At 36.0% G+C, this 14,196-nt stretch overlaps 1 protein-coding gene across 1 annotated transcript in view; it reads left to right on the top strand.

The window, feature by feature from the left end:
* Nucleotides 1–6,525: 6,525 nt before the first annotated feature.
* The window catches only part of LOC127427204 (myosin-16-like), a 103,799-nt gene continuing 96,128 nt past the window's right edge, over nt 6,526–14,196 (top strand). The window contains exons 1-3 of the mRNA XM_051674676.1: nt 6,526–6,561; nt 6,833–6,994; nt 12,641–12,805. Coding sequence (XP_051530636.1) covers nt 6,526–6,561; nt 6,833–6,994; nt 12,641–12,805 — 363 coding nt within the window. The remainder of the gene's footprint in view (nt 6,562–6,832; nt 6,995–12,640; nt 12,806–14,196) is intronic.

Below are 14,196 nucleotides of genomic sequence, written 5' to 3'. Positions count from 1 at the left end.
ATGGCCATGGACATAACTATAAAGGTGAGGTGCATGCACCACTCTATTATGGTTACATTGTTAGACTTAGAAATGTTTAACTTACATATTCGGTCCAGATACATTAATAAAATATAAATATTGTGTTTTACAGTTGATGTTACTGTTCGGGGAAAGAGGTGGCACAGTAATGTCTACTTGCACAATTAACATTTCACAAAATTGCAGCATGCACATTTATCATGCTATATTGGAGAAACTAGAGCAATTTAAATATATGTAAATATACATAAATAAACACACTTATCTGTCTTTGTAGATTGACAGAAACACTGGAATGGTAATGAACCTTACTGATCTAAAGAAGAATATTGAGGTAAGGCCCTCTCTGAACATTCTGATTTGTTAAGAATAAATAAGAATACTCCACTGTGTATAAAATGTAGGCTTTCATTGAATGTGAACTTGCCTTTTGTGTCACTATCATGTCATTCTTGCATAAAAAAAAAACAATATAATAAAGAAGGGGGTAAATTCAGCTAAATTAGGCTTCTTTTTTAACCTGACATTCCACAATGACCTGGTTGGAAAAATGAAAACCGTATCTAATATAATTAATAATCTTCTTCTTCTGTCTTTTAAGAACAATTGTAAAGACTCTTAAAACTCAAGCATATAAAAAGTGACTTATAAATATGCAAATGTGGTTAGTATGTTTTAGGAGGCAATCATGAAACCGCTTGACCATAAAAATCTGGACCTCGATGTCCCATATTTTGCTAATGTCGTCAGGTATGGCTGTGCACCTCGGGCATGTCTTTTTGTCACATATCTAGCATGAAACAATTGTTTTTTTTTTTTTTTTATCTTTTTATGCCATGTTTATTTGTTTCATTCAGCACCACAGAAAACCTGTCTGTCTATATTTGGGACAGCGTGGCAAAGCTTCTCCCACCCAACATGCTCTATGAGATAAAAGTGCAAGAAACAGAAAAAATTTAGTGGTATACAGAGGTGAATAGGCTATAATTTATCTCCACTTGTCTGCAGGCTGTGAATAGCAGTAAGCCTCAGTGGATTTTAGAAAGTATATTAAGTGAGAGTGGCACCTGCTGTGGCCTGCTCACCACATGGCAAACAATATGGGATTAATGTAAGTCACTGAGAATTTGGCTCAGCTGCTGACCATGCTGCATTGATCCTATTAAACAGAGAGATTATCCAAACACACAGAATCTTTTTTCAAATTAATTAGCAGCCTTCATCTCAGAACCATATTCTCTTACAAAGTTGGAAGCCTATTTGAATGGAAACATGCCTGTTTTTTTATTGCAAAATGATCTTTTTTTAATTATTTATTTATTTATTTTACTATTGAATATGTCTTAATTTTTATTTTAGTTGAAAAATCTGATTGCATTTTAATATTGTATTTTTATTTTATACTCAATGTTTGCTGAGAGAGGACATTTCTGGTTCATTGTTCTCCCAATAGATGGCGCAACAAGTGTATTGCATTCCATTCCAATAAAAGTTTGAGAGTCTAAATATCAAGATTGAAGAGATCTTTTCATAGACCTGAGTAATTGTGGAAGATATGCCATACATTTTCATGTTAAGACATGTACAGAATTTTGCTTAGATACCCCATCTTTATTATTATAGATGTAATGCAAAAGTACTTGACTCTGCCTTTGTTGGAGATAATATTCACTACCAGCAACCCAACTGATTTATGTCAATGTCTGGTGCCTCCAGCTTACACTTTGGGAAAATTCTTGGCAGAACATGCATTGTAATGACTCAAAATTATTAATGTTGCATGATATATTTCCGATAACCTCACAAGCCTAAGGATTATAAATGGCAAAGAGTAAAAACAGATTTATGCACAAAATCCAGATTACAAGCCACAGATGACAGCTAAATAGAACATTTATCAAGTGATCGGTATTGTCAAGTCCTAGCGTACTGGTCCAAATTAATCTTGTTTTGTCAGAGATTACCTGTTTCAGTAGAGTTCAGGTTGTTTTGTTGCCTGGATAATTCAGTAAAGCAACTTCGACCTGTGTCTTTGCTGTATTTAAAAAAAAAAAATCGGCAAGAACAGGGCACCCTGGCATGCAACTATGTGTGTTTACACTTATGGGCCTTATAGGCTAGGCTTATTATAGGCCACCTGGACAGGATCACCATTAATGTTGAGTAAAGTTTGAAGTAGAAATGTTTTTGGAGACCTTTAAGTCTATTTCATTGACATGTCAGTCCAGAATACTCAGAAAGACATTGCACTTAAAGGTGCAATACGTAAAATTTTTCATGTAATATTCGCCTTTTTTTGCCAACGTGTGAACGGCTTGTAACGCAACTTAAAAAATGAGCCCTTCCCGGACTTCCCAGGTTGCCTATTAAAGCCTGTAGACTGATTTTCATGTGAAGGGAGCGGGCCGCTTTTGCCGGGAAAATCCAAAGGATGTGACGTTTTGCGCGCTCCCGAGAGCCTTGCCTCAGTGCTTCTGCTATTTAACATTGTCAACAGACAGTCTGCAACACTAGGTAACATTATCTTAGAGATGGAATCCAGCAAACGGCTGGCTCCAAACACAACACTGACTCCTACACAAAAAAAAACAAAAAACAAAACATGTACTGAATCCCATCTGGCTAAGCGGGAACATGATCGTGGTCGAGTGAAAACTAGAGTGAACATCGGCAGGACATTTGATTCCTCGAGGGACCTTCGTTTCGGCGTTCTTCTTATTGGACAGGTAAGCTTACATAACTGCAAAGCATGTGAAATATAGTGCCATAAGGATTGATCTGTGTAATTTTAGCTAACTTGATCTTGCCTGCTAACGCTGACGAATTGCAAGCTACCTTGCTTCGTAACTTTCAAATAATTTCACTCTTTATACTAAAAGTCAGCTATGCTGATTCACAGTAACTGACATAAACATTGTTAATCTGTAATTATTCAGCAAGATAAACTACAATAACACATGAAATGAATGTTAGACAATGTTCAAGATAATGCAAAAAGCTCCATTCATTAGTGTAACGTAACTTGGTTATACAGAAAATATATACATTCTATTATTATAAAACAATAGCGCATCGATATATCAAAATGACAGTTGTGATGGAATCACATCAATACTGAATTGTGTCAACATATTTATAACGTACAGTCTATTTTATAAACAGCTACTGTCATCATCCACCAAATTTAGCTAACAGCTATTGATAAAGCTGGCTAGCTACCTAACGCTGACATAGGCTATCGTATAAATGCAGTCAATGTATCATGCAAAGAAAAGTGATTACTTCAAAATAGAGTCTCACATAATCAGACCTAGATCCACACATTGTTTTAGCCCTGTTCCAGCACTGGAGAGTCAAATATAATATACAGTCTCAAACTTTGTATTAAAACAATCATAACTGTGTAATTTTAATTATGCTACCTCATCTGTCATCATGATGCTGGTGAATCACGTGCAGTCTCTGTTTTGGTCGATGCTCGCTCGTGTCCCTATGGAGTGTGTGCGCGCGATCACGAGCAACAGGCTGCAGTTCACTTAACGGCCACAGGTGTCATTAATAACAAGGGTTTCTGAATCTTACATACTGCACCTTTAACAGAAATAGCTTTCTGCAAGAGTACAGTGTACAGTGAGGACTTTGATTATTTTGAACAAGAAAAGAGTAAAACGGCTGCAGTTAAACTTTAAAAGCCTGTCATTTCTGTTTTGCATCACCAAAAATAGTTTATGCCTTATTTGTTTGTTTATTGGTTTACATAGCCAATAAACATACACTGCTTTATTGTGAGAGTTGCAAACCAGCCATTACATTTCATTTTTTGACCTATTGTATATCTTCTGAATTTCCAATGGTAAAATACATATTGTATTAAGCTCTTGTAGAAACCTGTTGAAACAATTGAAACATGCCCAGGCATAACTCTTTTTAGGTTTAACAAAATATCAAGTGAAATCACATTAAAAGCAGAAAAGGCCACACATAATCTTTAAAAATCCAAAATAACAGAGAATGAAAGGTGTATCAAAGTACTTCAAGAGTATAACTTTTTACATAGGCAAACTCTCAAAACCATATTCTGAGTGGGGTATTTGCACAGACAGTGCACAGTTAAATGGGACGTGTGCTTGTGGATGCTTTTTTTATATACAAGAGTTAACAGCACACTGGCATAACTACTCAGTAAAAGAAAAAACAAAATAAAAGTGGGTTATCGTTTAATATGTATAGTGCCCAAACAAAAGCACTATTCAGTGAGAGGTGGCAGGGATCCAACAATCAATCTTTGCCTGATGAGCTGTTCTACCTTGCAAGCCATGCACAATATAATATCCTGTCACTGTCTAATCGCTTTTCACTGAATTTTACTGTTGTGGGTATTTTGATTTATGTAGCAGTTATTTAATACCATTAATTGAAGTAGAGGAATTAAAGGCTTTGAGCTCAACCTGTAGCTCTTGTTTGAACACATGCTGAGAATGTGTTAATAAAGGTGCAATACATAAATCTCTTGTGTATACTGAGCAAACACAAGAGAGTAAATCCTGTCAATACAGTGTAATACATCATGCTAATGTAAAGGTTAGATTTTTCAATGAACTCTTGACCTACTGTGTATATAGAAGTTTTCATTTAAACCTGAAAATACACAGAAAGTTTTACAATATTTGTTATGACATAAAATATTATGACATAAAATTAAGAAGAAATATTTACGATTCTGCACTGTTTCTAGGTCACTAATCAAATGTACCATATTTGTGACATTGACCAAGTTAACTCCTTTGCACAAAGGGTAACATTTACTGTACCAAATATAAAGAAGTTCTGAAATTAAATTTAACTTTTCTCAACTCTTATGCTGGTAATATAACTGCCAATTAAACATTGTTATTAAATTAGAAATATGTAATTTTACTTTAGCGGACTCCACTATATACTATATATTAAACAATGTAACCTGGCCGACTGTTTCTGATTTCTGTGAAAGTTTTCTATCATGGCAGCGATGTGATGAATTTAAGAGTGTTTGGGATCAAACAAAAGCATATAGGTTATTTACAGTTTCAACTTTTAATTTAAGATGCCTTCAGGGGTCCATAACCACAAGGGTTAGAACACTTTCACATGGAAATGAAGGATAGTTTCCTGTCTGTGATGATGGGACATCAGCCACGACCCACTGGACTTTATCAATCTTCAGTGATTATTTAGAGCTGATGCTTCTGGTTTGGATGAAAATTCCCAGTGTCACTCATCTCTGTCCGACCACAAGGATGTCATATTTTCCACTTTAAGGATAAAGAACAACCCAGGCCTTGTCTTTCAGATATTTTTCCATGTCTAAATAAATATAATTTCATACCTGAGGAGCTGTAGCCTCTTTTTGTCAGCTCTTATAAACCCAGTGGGATTTTAAAATCATAGGGATGAGCTTTGGAAAGCAGTGTCAGCACTGGAGGCTTATTAAACATTACTCATGATGTACACCCACTGAACATTTGTAACCACCACCAAAAAAAAAAAAAAGAAAAAAAAAAAAAAACATGAGTAGTTGGGTAAGAATAAGCTGGGTAAGAAACTGATGCCTCATCAGTCCCAGGCTGGAGACTGCCTTTATAAATGACTGATATCACAACTCGGTAAAAAAGCACATAGTTTACAACAGGGGTAGAGAGACATATTAATACATGAATGTTCAACATTTACATTTATGCATTTGGCAGATGCTTTTATCCAATTTACAGTGCAACCGAGGAATACTGAGGCCCCACAAAAGTATTTGGACACTAGTGGACACTTAAAGAAACATTTCAGGTTCTGTACAAGTTAAGCTTTATCGACAGCCTTTGTGGCATAATGTTGATAACCACAAATATTTTTTTGACTCATCCCTCATTTATATTTATATAAAAAAAGCAAAAATCTCAGTAACAGTAAAGCACTTTCAATGGAAGTGAATGGGAGAAATTCATTATCGTTGAAATACACACTGTTTCAAAAGTATAGCTACAAGACGTAAACATTACACATGTTAATATGATTTTAGTGTGATAATCGTTTACTAAACTGATCTGTGTAAAGTTTTATCCAATATTACAACTTTTATGGTGGTGATGCAATACCAGAAAACTCTGTAATCAGGTTAACATCGTAATAACAATAAATCCCTGATTTTATCACAAAATCATGTTAATACACAAAATGTTTACTTCTTATTACATTTAAAATGGGTGTCTTCGCAGAGAATGTTTTGAAGAACAGTACAACCATCGTTTTATCATATAAAAATGAATAAACTTGTTAAATGTTTTTCTTGAAAAGTGTGCTTGTGTTAACTTTCGTTAAAAATAATGTGGTTATATATTTTGTTGTCTTATGCAATACCATTCATGCATTTTTTAAATGCGGCTTAAGTGTCCAAATACTTGTTGGGGCCACTTTATTTTATCAGTATGTGTGCTTCCAGGGAATCGAGTCCATGACCTTGACAATGCAGGCACCATGTCCTACCAGTTGAGCTACAGGAATAGAAAGCATGTAGAAGCTTGAGCCAAATGCATGGTCTGTGATTCAAGAAATTAAATTAATGTTATTAATTTAAGGATCTCCCAAAAAGTCAGTACACAGGATAGCTATCAGGATAAGTATGAGAAGAGAGTTAACCTGTGTGAATTAGGGTGGCCCTCTGTCTTCAGATGACAGTGGGTGGTGGATGGTTGTAGAGTGTCAGAGGGAGTCTGATGTTTTCTTTTTGTGCTGGAGTTCCCTCCCCCTGCGAGTGTGTGTGAGAGTGTGTACGTGTGTTCAGAGTCAGGTAACAGAAGCCTCACTTCCTCTGCGGGTGTGGAGGAGAGAGCAGGATGGGGAGAGTGTGCTCGTGCTGAGGATGGAGAAGAAAGTGTGTGTGATCCAGACTGACTTCCACCAGTACCGTCCTATCATCGCCATCCACAGCAAGCCTCTGGCACATGTAAGACATTGCCTTTTTTCTTTTTTGGGTGCAACACATGGTGTTGTGGTTGAGACATTTGTTTGGGCCACATGTTTAAACACAAATATACACACTTTTTATCACTTTTTATTGACTTCTATTGTTTTTAGTCTGAGCTAATTATATTTTCTTTGATTCTGTCCCCTAACTTGTAATTTTGATTACTATACTGAATGTGCCCAAAGGTAGTCATATTTAGCTAATGTTTGGGGACAATTTTGTGCTCAAACTGTAGCTAAATACATACAAATGCACACACAGTGTTGGGTAGTAATGGATTACATGTAATATGGATGATGTAATCAGATTACAAAAATCCAGTTCTTGTAAAAAGATTACATTGCATTTTAAAAAATGAGTGTGGTTTGAGAGTGATATAATTGATTTTCAAGGTTTTTAAAGTGTATCCATATTTACTAATGTTTGCAAACCTACCTCTATAAGTAGGCAGACTGATCACACTATGAATTCGGTAAAAAGGAGTTCAAATGTTTTTCTGCTGAAAACTGTGCTTACTGAAATCTGAAACCGCCAATTGTTATATATATATATATATATATATATATATATATATATATTAAGCAATATCACGTGAGCAAGAGTGTGATATGGCCCTACATGATTCGGCCTATGGCACGAGGCCACAGGCCAAGTGCTGTAGACAATCACAGCAGTGCTGATTTAGGGCCATATAGCACGATTGTGAGTGTGATACTGCTTATATACAACAGTTCAATGAACAAATAAATGTTTAAAATTAGGAAAAACTGAGTATGGTCATAAAAAACGCATTTGTGCATGGAACTACTTGTGCATCAAACCAAATGATGCGTCCAAGCCTCTTAAAAACGTCACTTTAGAACTACTAGTATCACGGCTTGGGCTGTTTCTAACATGTTATTGGAGAAACAAGGATGTATGTGTGTGTGTGAGAGAGAGTGAGAGAGATAGAGAGAGAGAGAGAGAGAGAGATGGAGTGTGTGCGATCACCTGTTGATGATGCTGTGGTGTGTTAGTCAGCTTTCTGAAGATAATGTCATTTTGGCAGTGGCGAATTCTCAGGGCCAGCAAAGCCTTCTCTGCTGGCCTAACATGCCAAATAAATAAATATTTTTCATCCTTTAATTTTCAATCACCTTTTTGCCTATGTATTTTTAATCACTTTCCACTCTTAATTAATCTATAAACAAATAGAGAAAAACTAAAATTTATCCAGTCAGAATTTATTATTTATTTATTCCTTGATGCTTACAAGCGAAGTGTGACAACTGTTTCACAAATCGCATGCCTGAAGCCGAGCTCCTTAGCAGAAGCAGTGAGTGAGTCTGAGCTCCACCCCCTCAAGCCTTCAGAATTTCCACAGAATCCCTCAACATTGCAAATGAATGGGCAACTAAAGTCAGATTGTCAGATTGTCAGATTCATCAGCCAATCAGATTGATTTACTTGTTCTTGGTGGGTGTGATCTTTAGGACATGTCCTGGTCAAGGCCTTCTAGCTGGCCTTGAGTGACGCAATCACACTTTAAGTGATGTACGTAATTTGAAAGCGAAGAGCACAAGATTGTCATCACTGCCGCTATCACCACTGAGAAAGAGATCCTCATGGATTTAAAAATACAAGATGTTCTGCATGAAAGGAGGGCTGATTTTCACTTCAAGTAAATTGGTAAGTGCTTTTTGCATTGTTATAGCAACATCAGGAGTTTTCTAAGTGTAAATTAGGCTGCATGAGCATTCAGTATCAGATCAAGTTTTGAAAAGTAGTGCTGCGTTCCATTCAACTCGGAAAGTCGGATTTTACAACTTCCTACTAAGAAAAGTGCAATGGAATGCATCTTGAAGTCAGAATTACAACTTGTAGGCTCGTGCAGAAATTCTCAACTCTGATTTCGCCGAGATGCAGGGGCATGATGTCACACAAACATGTCGACACTCAGGGAGATATAAAAAGTAAATGATAAACATTCACTTTATTAAGTAATATCGATAAATGAGTTTGTTTCCACATTACATGATATTAAAGCTTGTTTAACAAATACCTGCAGAAACAGGTGTATAAAACATAATCTCTTTTGATAATCGTACACCTGAAGCACATATGCTAGCGCAGCAGCATTGTTTATCAGTTGGGTTGCTAGGAGACATCTCTAATGAGAGTCAAACCCCTGCTAAGCTAACGGGAGCATTGCAGTTTTGTTTCCTTAAACAACATCTTCTGAATATCGTGGAATGGCATGCATTTATGGTCGGAGATATCAAGTAGGAATATCCCACATTCAACTTGAATGGAAGGCAGCATAACCGTGTACCCTGACGAAACAAAATTTATTGCAAGCAACATTTAAATCTCAAATATTATTAGATATATTTTTCCAGGTATTATAGACCTCCTTGGAAGATTCATATGAAAAGTTATTATTTTTGATGTTCATTTCACAAAACAGTCATGCTGCAGTTAAAATTAGGCTTGCTTGAGCATTATGTGTCGTTTAAGGTTCTGGCTTTCGTGTGTGGACGTGTTTGCCTCCACCTGCTGGCTAAAATATGTAATGTCACAAAATTAAATGTAAAGAAACAGATAGCTCTTAACACATCTGCACTGCTCTTACACTTTAGTTTAGAACCGCACAAACACAAGCGGAGTGATACACACAGTGAAGTGTCCGAGTGCTGATGGTGTGAGACCATCAGTACTCATGGAATGTCAGATTCGAGGACCAGAATGTACTGTATATATATATATATATATATATATATATATATATATATATATAGATAAAATAATTAGCTTAATGCTGTTTACTTTAAAATATTAAATAGAGCATCATGTTATCCCACAAAACAGTATTTCAACTTTTGTCCTGCACAAAAGTAAGCAGTCAGTATACTAGCATCTGCAAGACAAATGCATAAGGAATAGCTTTGATGTGCATGCAATTTATAGTATGTGAATATTTGTATGTCTAGTAGTAAATCATGCATGAAACATCTGTTTTTAGTGTAACAAAATTATGACAAAGATTGTAGTCTGCAATATACAATTGAGCCGCTTTCAGTAAAAAGTACATAATGTAACAAACATATGAATGTTTTCTTAACTAACTAAAAAACTGACCTCCTATCTGCCTCAGAGCATATCTGTCTTTTATTTATTATGGAAATTTTCCATTGCTGTCCTTTAAGAGATCTAAGAATTGGAGAGAAAGACAGAGAGAGGAGTTAATACTGGGAGGATGAGTGGAATTCGCAAATTCTCATGAGTGAGACTTACCGGTAACAAAGATTTGTCACAAGCAGATAATTTAAAAAAATTAAATACACGTCACATTTAATTATATTTGATCCGACTACTAATTAGATGTTTACATAAACATACATATATTATGTAAACATACATAAACATGTTTTTTATTTTTTTTTTTTTTTTTACTATTAATTTTATTATTGTATTAATTGTCATTGTTTAGTATTGTGATGGTATTTGTTGTGTATCACTGCGGCTTTCGAGTCCAAGACAATAAAGTATAACTTAACTTAAACACAAATGGCAGAGTGTCATACTAAAAAATTAAATGATCAGATTTCCATATAATGCTTTAGCAAAATGGTGAAGGGAGAGCTGGTATCGCCAAACATCTGTTCAAATGCATGGTGTGTGTGTGTGTGTGCGTGCGTGCATGCGTGTGTGTCACCTCTGTAGAGCTGGAATGCAATGCAGGGGAACAAATTTATTTGGAAAACTGCTGCTCATGATCTAGGCCTTGAACAATTGACTATGAAGGCAGGAATGTGCAAAGCCTGTTTACCAGAGGGACAGACAGTGTCTGACAATTTCTTCATGCAAATGGAGACTCATTTAAGCTTCTTTACCTCACAAATAATGCAATTTGGCAATTTGTGTGTTTTGACAGTGGTGTTTAATGTGGTCTGACATATATCCTCCCCTTTCAAGTTGAAACATGAAAACTTTGCTACACAAACAGTCTGATTCATGGCCTTTAAGGGGAATACACTGTTACTATTTGAAAAGCATTCACACAAATAAATTATCTGACAACAAAGACATACTTGTTAAAATTTTTGTTTTACTTAAATTACATGTTTGATATTCTGCCCACAAGATTTCTAACTCTGCTGTGGAAGTCAGGTACAGCTATCATTTGCTTATATATCTCAGAACATTTATTTATGCAAACACCTTTCACCTTTGGCTGGCTATAAACCTGAGAAAGTGACAAAGACAATAGCAATGCATATCTTCTCCCTAAAGTTTGTCTATGCAAACAACCCCCCTGGGTGCTTTATGGTGTTATGCACAGTGTTGCACCTACTTTATGACATTATATCACAACCACTGCTGAGAATTGTGTGAGTGATTCCCAATCATGGGTATGCTTACCCCGGGGGGAAGTTAAACAGGTTCCAGGGGGTACTTGGAAAGGTTGCCTTGTTGCTTTGTTAAGCCTATAAATCAGAAACAAACATATAAATAATAAAATTAACAGATTGAGATTCATGACTAATCATTTTTATTTTTTCTGTTCCTTATTAAAGGGTTAGTTCACCCAAAAATGAAAATTCTCTCATGATTTACTTACCTTTAATCCATCCCAGATGTGTATGACTTTCCTTCTTCAGCAGAACCAAAATGATGAATTGTATAAGCCCATTTCAGCTCTGTTTGTCCACAATGCAAATAAACGGGTAGCATTAGGCATGGCTGTTTGACGGTCCAAAAGGCATATTTAGGCAGCATAAAAGTAATCCACACGACTCCAGTTAGTCAATTAATGTCTTCTGAAGCAAATCGATAGGTTTGTGTAAGAAACAAATTGATAATTACATTTCTTTTTACTTTAAATCATTGCTTCTGGCCAGTGCTGGATTGCTGTTTGAAATGACCTAACTCTCGCATTACGTTCATTCCTCTGTTGTAAACAAAGTACGTGCTTATGTTGGGAAAGGAGGAAGAGGGAACTGGCTGCACAGTCAAAATAATATTTAACAAGAACTTAAACACAAAGACACACAAACGCATACAGGGCAGCTGCCTGTAGCTCTCTCTCTCCCGAACTGCCGCATCTCGTTTAGCGCCTTTTAGCACCACTTTGTGGACATTTCACCAGGTAACTTGAGCTCATACATGCCCATATGTTTAACAACATTTTCAGCTTTGCCACTAGGGGCAGTGATTTGAATTTTGGTAAGCACAGTCCAATTTTCAACAGCAGATCTTTCTACCAGAAATAATTCTAATTCTTTTACAAGAATTTCAGCAATGTCTCTTTGCAATCATGTATATGACTGTCTGTCACAATGAATAACACATGATTACTTCAACAGATGGCCTCTTTTTCACGATATACTGTAACTACTTAATGCAGCACTAATATAGCTTTTTCCTCATGGGTTCTTATTTGAAACCCAGTTCACTGAACCATAAACCTCACAGTTTGTGTGGGCATTTAATCCAGGAGAGTTATTGTAGTGGAAAAGTATCATTGGAAGAAATTTTTATTTTGAATTGAGCCAAAAGGCCCAAGAAGCAGGAGGCAGGGCAGGGGGAGTGTTACTCCAGACAGCAGTAGGAAACTGAAGGAAACTGAATTTCTCCACTGCTCAGGTTAATCCACTGCAACCCGGTGCACAGGCAGGGATGAGGGAGAGAGAGGAGCTGAATAAAGCCATCGAGCAGACAGACCGGCTACTGACCCGCGTCCGACAGCTGGAGGGGGAGAACTCAGAGCTGTGCAAAGAAAAAAATGCATTTTTCATCCGAATGCGTGCTGTAAGTCCATTGTTGGTCTTTCTACTTGGTGGTATTGACTGAATTAATAGAAAATAGCACAATTCTCTTAACCTTCTATCTAAAAGACATACCTTCAGGTTCGTTTTTAGCTCTGAATAAGATTAAATATGAAATATTAAAAATATTAAATATATACATATTTTTGTTTCTGCTGTTTCATATGAAGCTAGTTATTACTTACTTGCTGGTAGACAGTTTACATTTCATAACAATATACTTTCATAGACAGATTCAGCAAATATACATCTGCCTCCTTATGATTAATGAGACTCACTTTGACTGCTGAATTACAATGTTGACTGTGTTCTGGCCAAACATTTTATTGCAAAATTCAATTCTGTTTTATTATGATGGAGAAACAGGATCTAAAACTTTGCTTTTGCTAAAACTTTAACTTTGGCTTTGCTTAGATGAAGTGTGTGTGTTAACAGGAATAGGCTATAGTGACTCCATTGGCCACCCACACCACTAAGTTGAGCTACGGTGGCCAGTGAGTAACACTGCAATATTTGCTACAGATCTTGTATCACCCACTGGGGTGAAATATAGAAGTGGAAAGGGTCTGCATATGGGAGAGAGCCATGGATGTGATATTGCCAATGCTAGCAGAAATGCCACAGCACAGCTAGGCCAAGATTTTTGATTATTTTAGCTGCTGATTGCATTAGCAGATGCTTCAGTCCAAGGTTAATCTCTGTCACATTCTTATTATGTACTGTATCTGAGGTGCTCTTTGTTTCAGTAAGTCATTACTCCAACTTGGATGGAGTAAAACATTTATTTAGAAGTGTTTTTATACAGATATAGCTTAATAATACCTTTACAAAGATGCACTTTGTAGCTAATCATGGCTTAATGTACCATTAGCAGCTTTTCAAATTTGGTTTATAGCTATTGTCATCTTAAAGTAATATTCCAGGGTCAGAAAAAGTTAAGCTCCATAGACAGCATTTGTGGCATAATTGTTACCACAAAAAATGTATTTGGTCTTGCCTCTCCTTTTCTTTAAAAAAAAAGCAACAATCGAGGTGACAGTGAGGCACTTGCAATGGATGTGAATGGAGGCAAATTTTTTAACATACTCACTGTTTCAAAAGTATAGCCACAAGACAAACAATATGCATATCATGATTTTAGCGTAATAATCAATTACTAACCTTTTCTGTGCAAAGATATAGCCATTAACGATGTAATGTCAATAAACCCTAAATGGCCAGTTAAATAACTTTACAGCTCAAATAATACATGAGTTTTAACAGAAGAATTAATGTAAGTGCTTTTATACAATTATGTAATGAACGATTGTGAGACAAACAGACCCAAGAGCAGAGGAACAGTTCAAAGGATTTATTAACAGTAATAATGAGCAG

This window comes from Myxocyprinus asiaticus, chromosome 36 (genome assembly GCF_019703515.2).
Source record: "Myxocyprinus asiaticus isolate MX2 ecotype Aquarium Trade chromosome 36, UBuf_Myxa_2, whole genome shotgun sequence".
Taxonomy (NCBI): domain Eukaryota; kingdom Metazoa; phylum Chordata; class Actinopteri; order Cypriniformes; family Catostomidae; genus Myxocyprinus; species Myxocyprinus asiaticus.
This window is presented reverse-complemented; position numbering and strand designations above follow the sequence as displayed.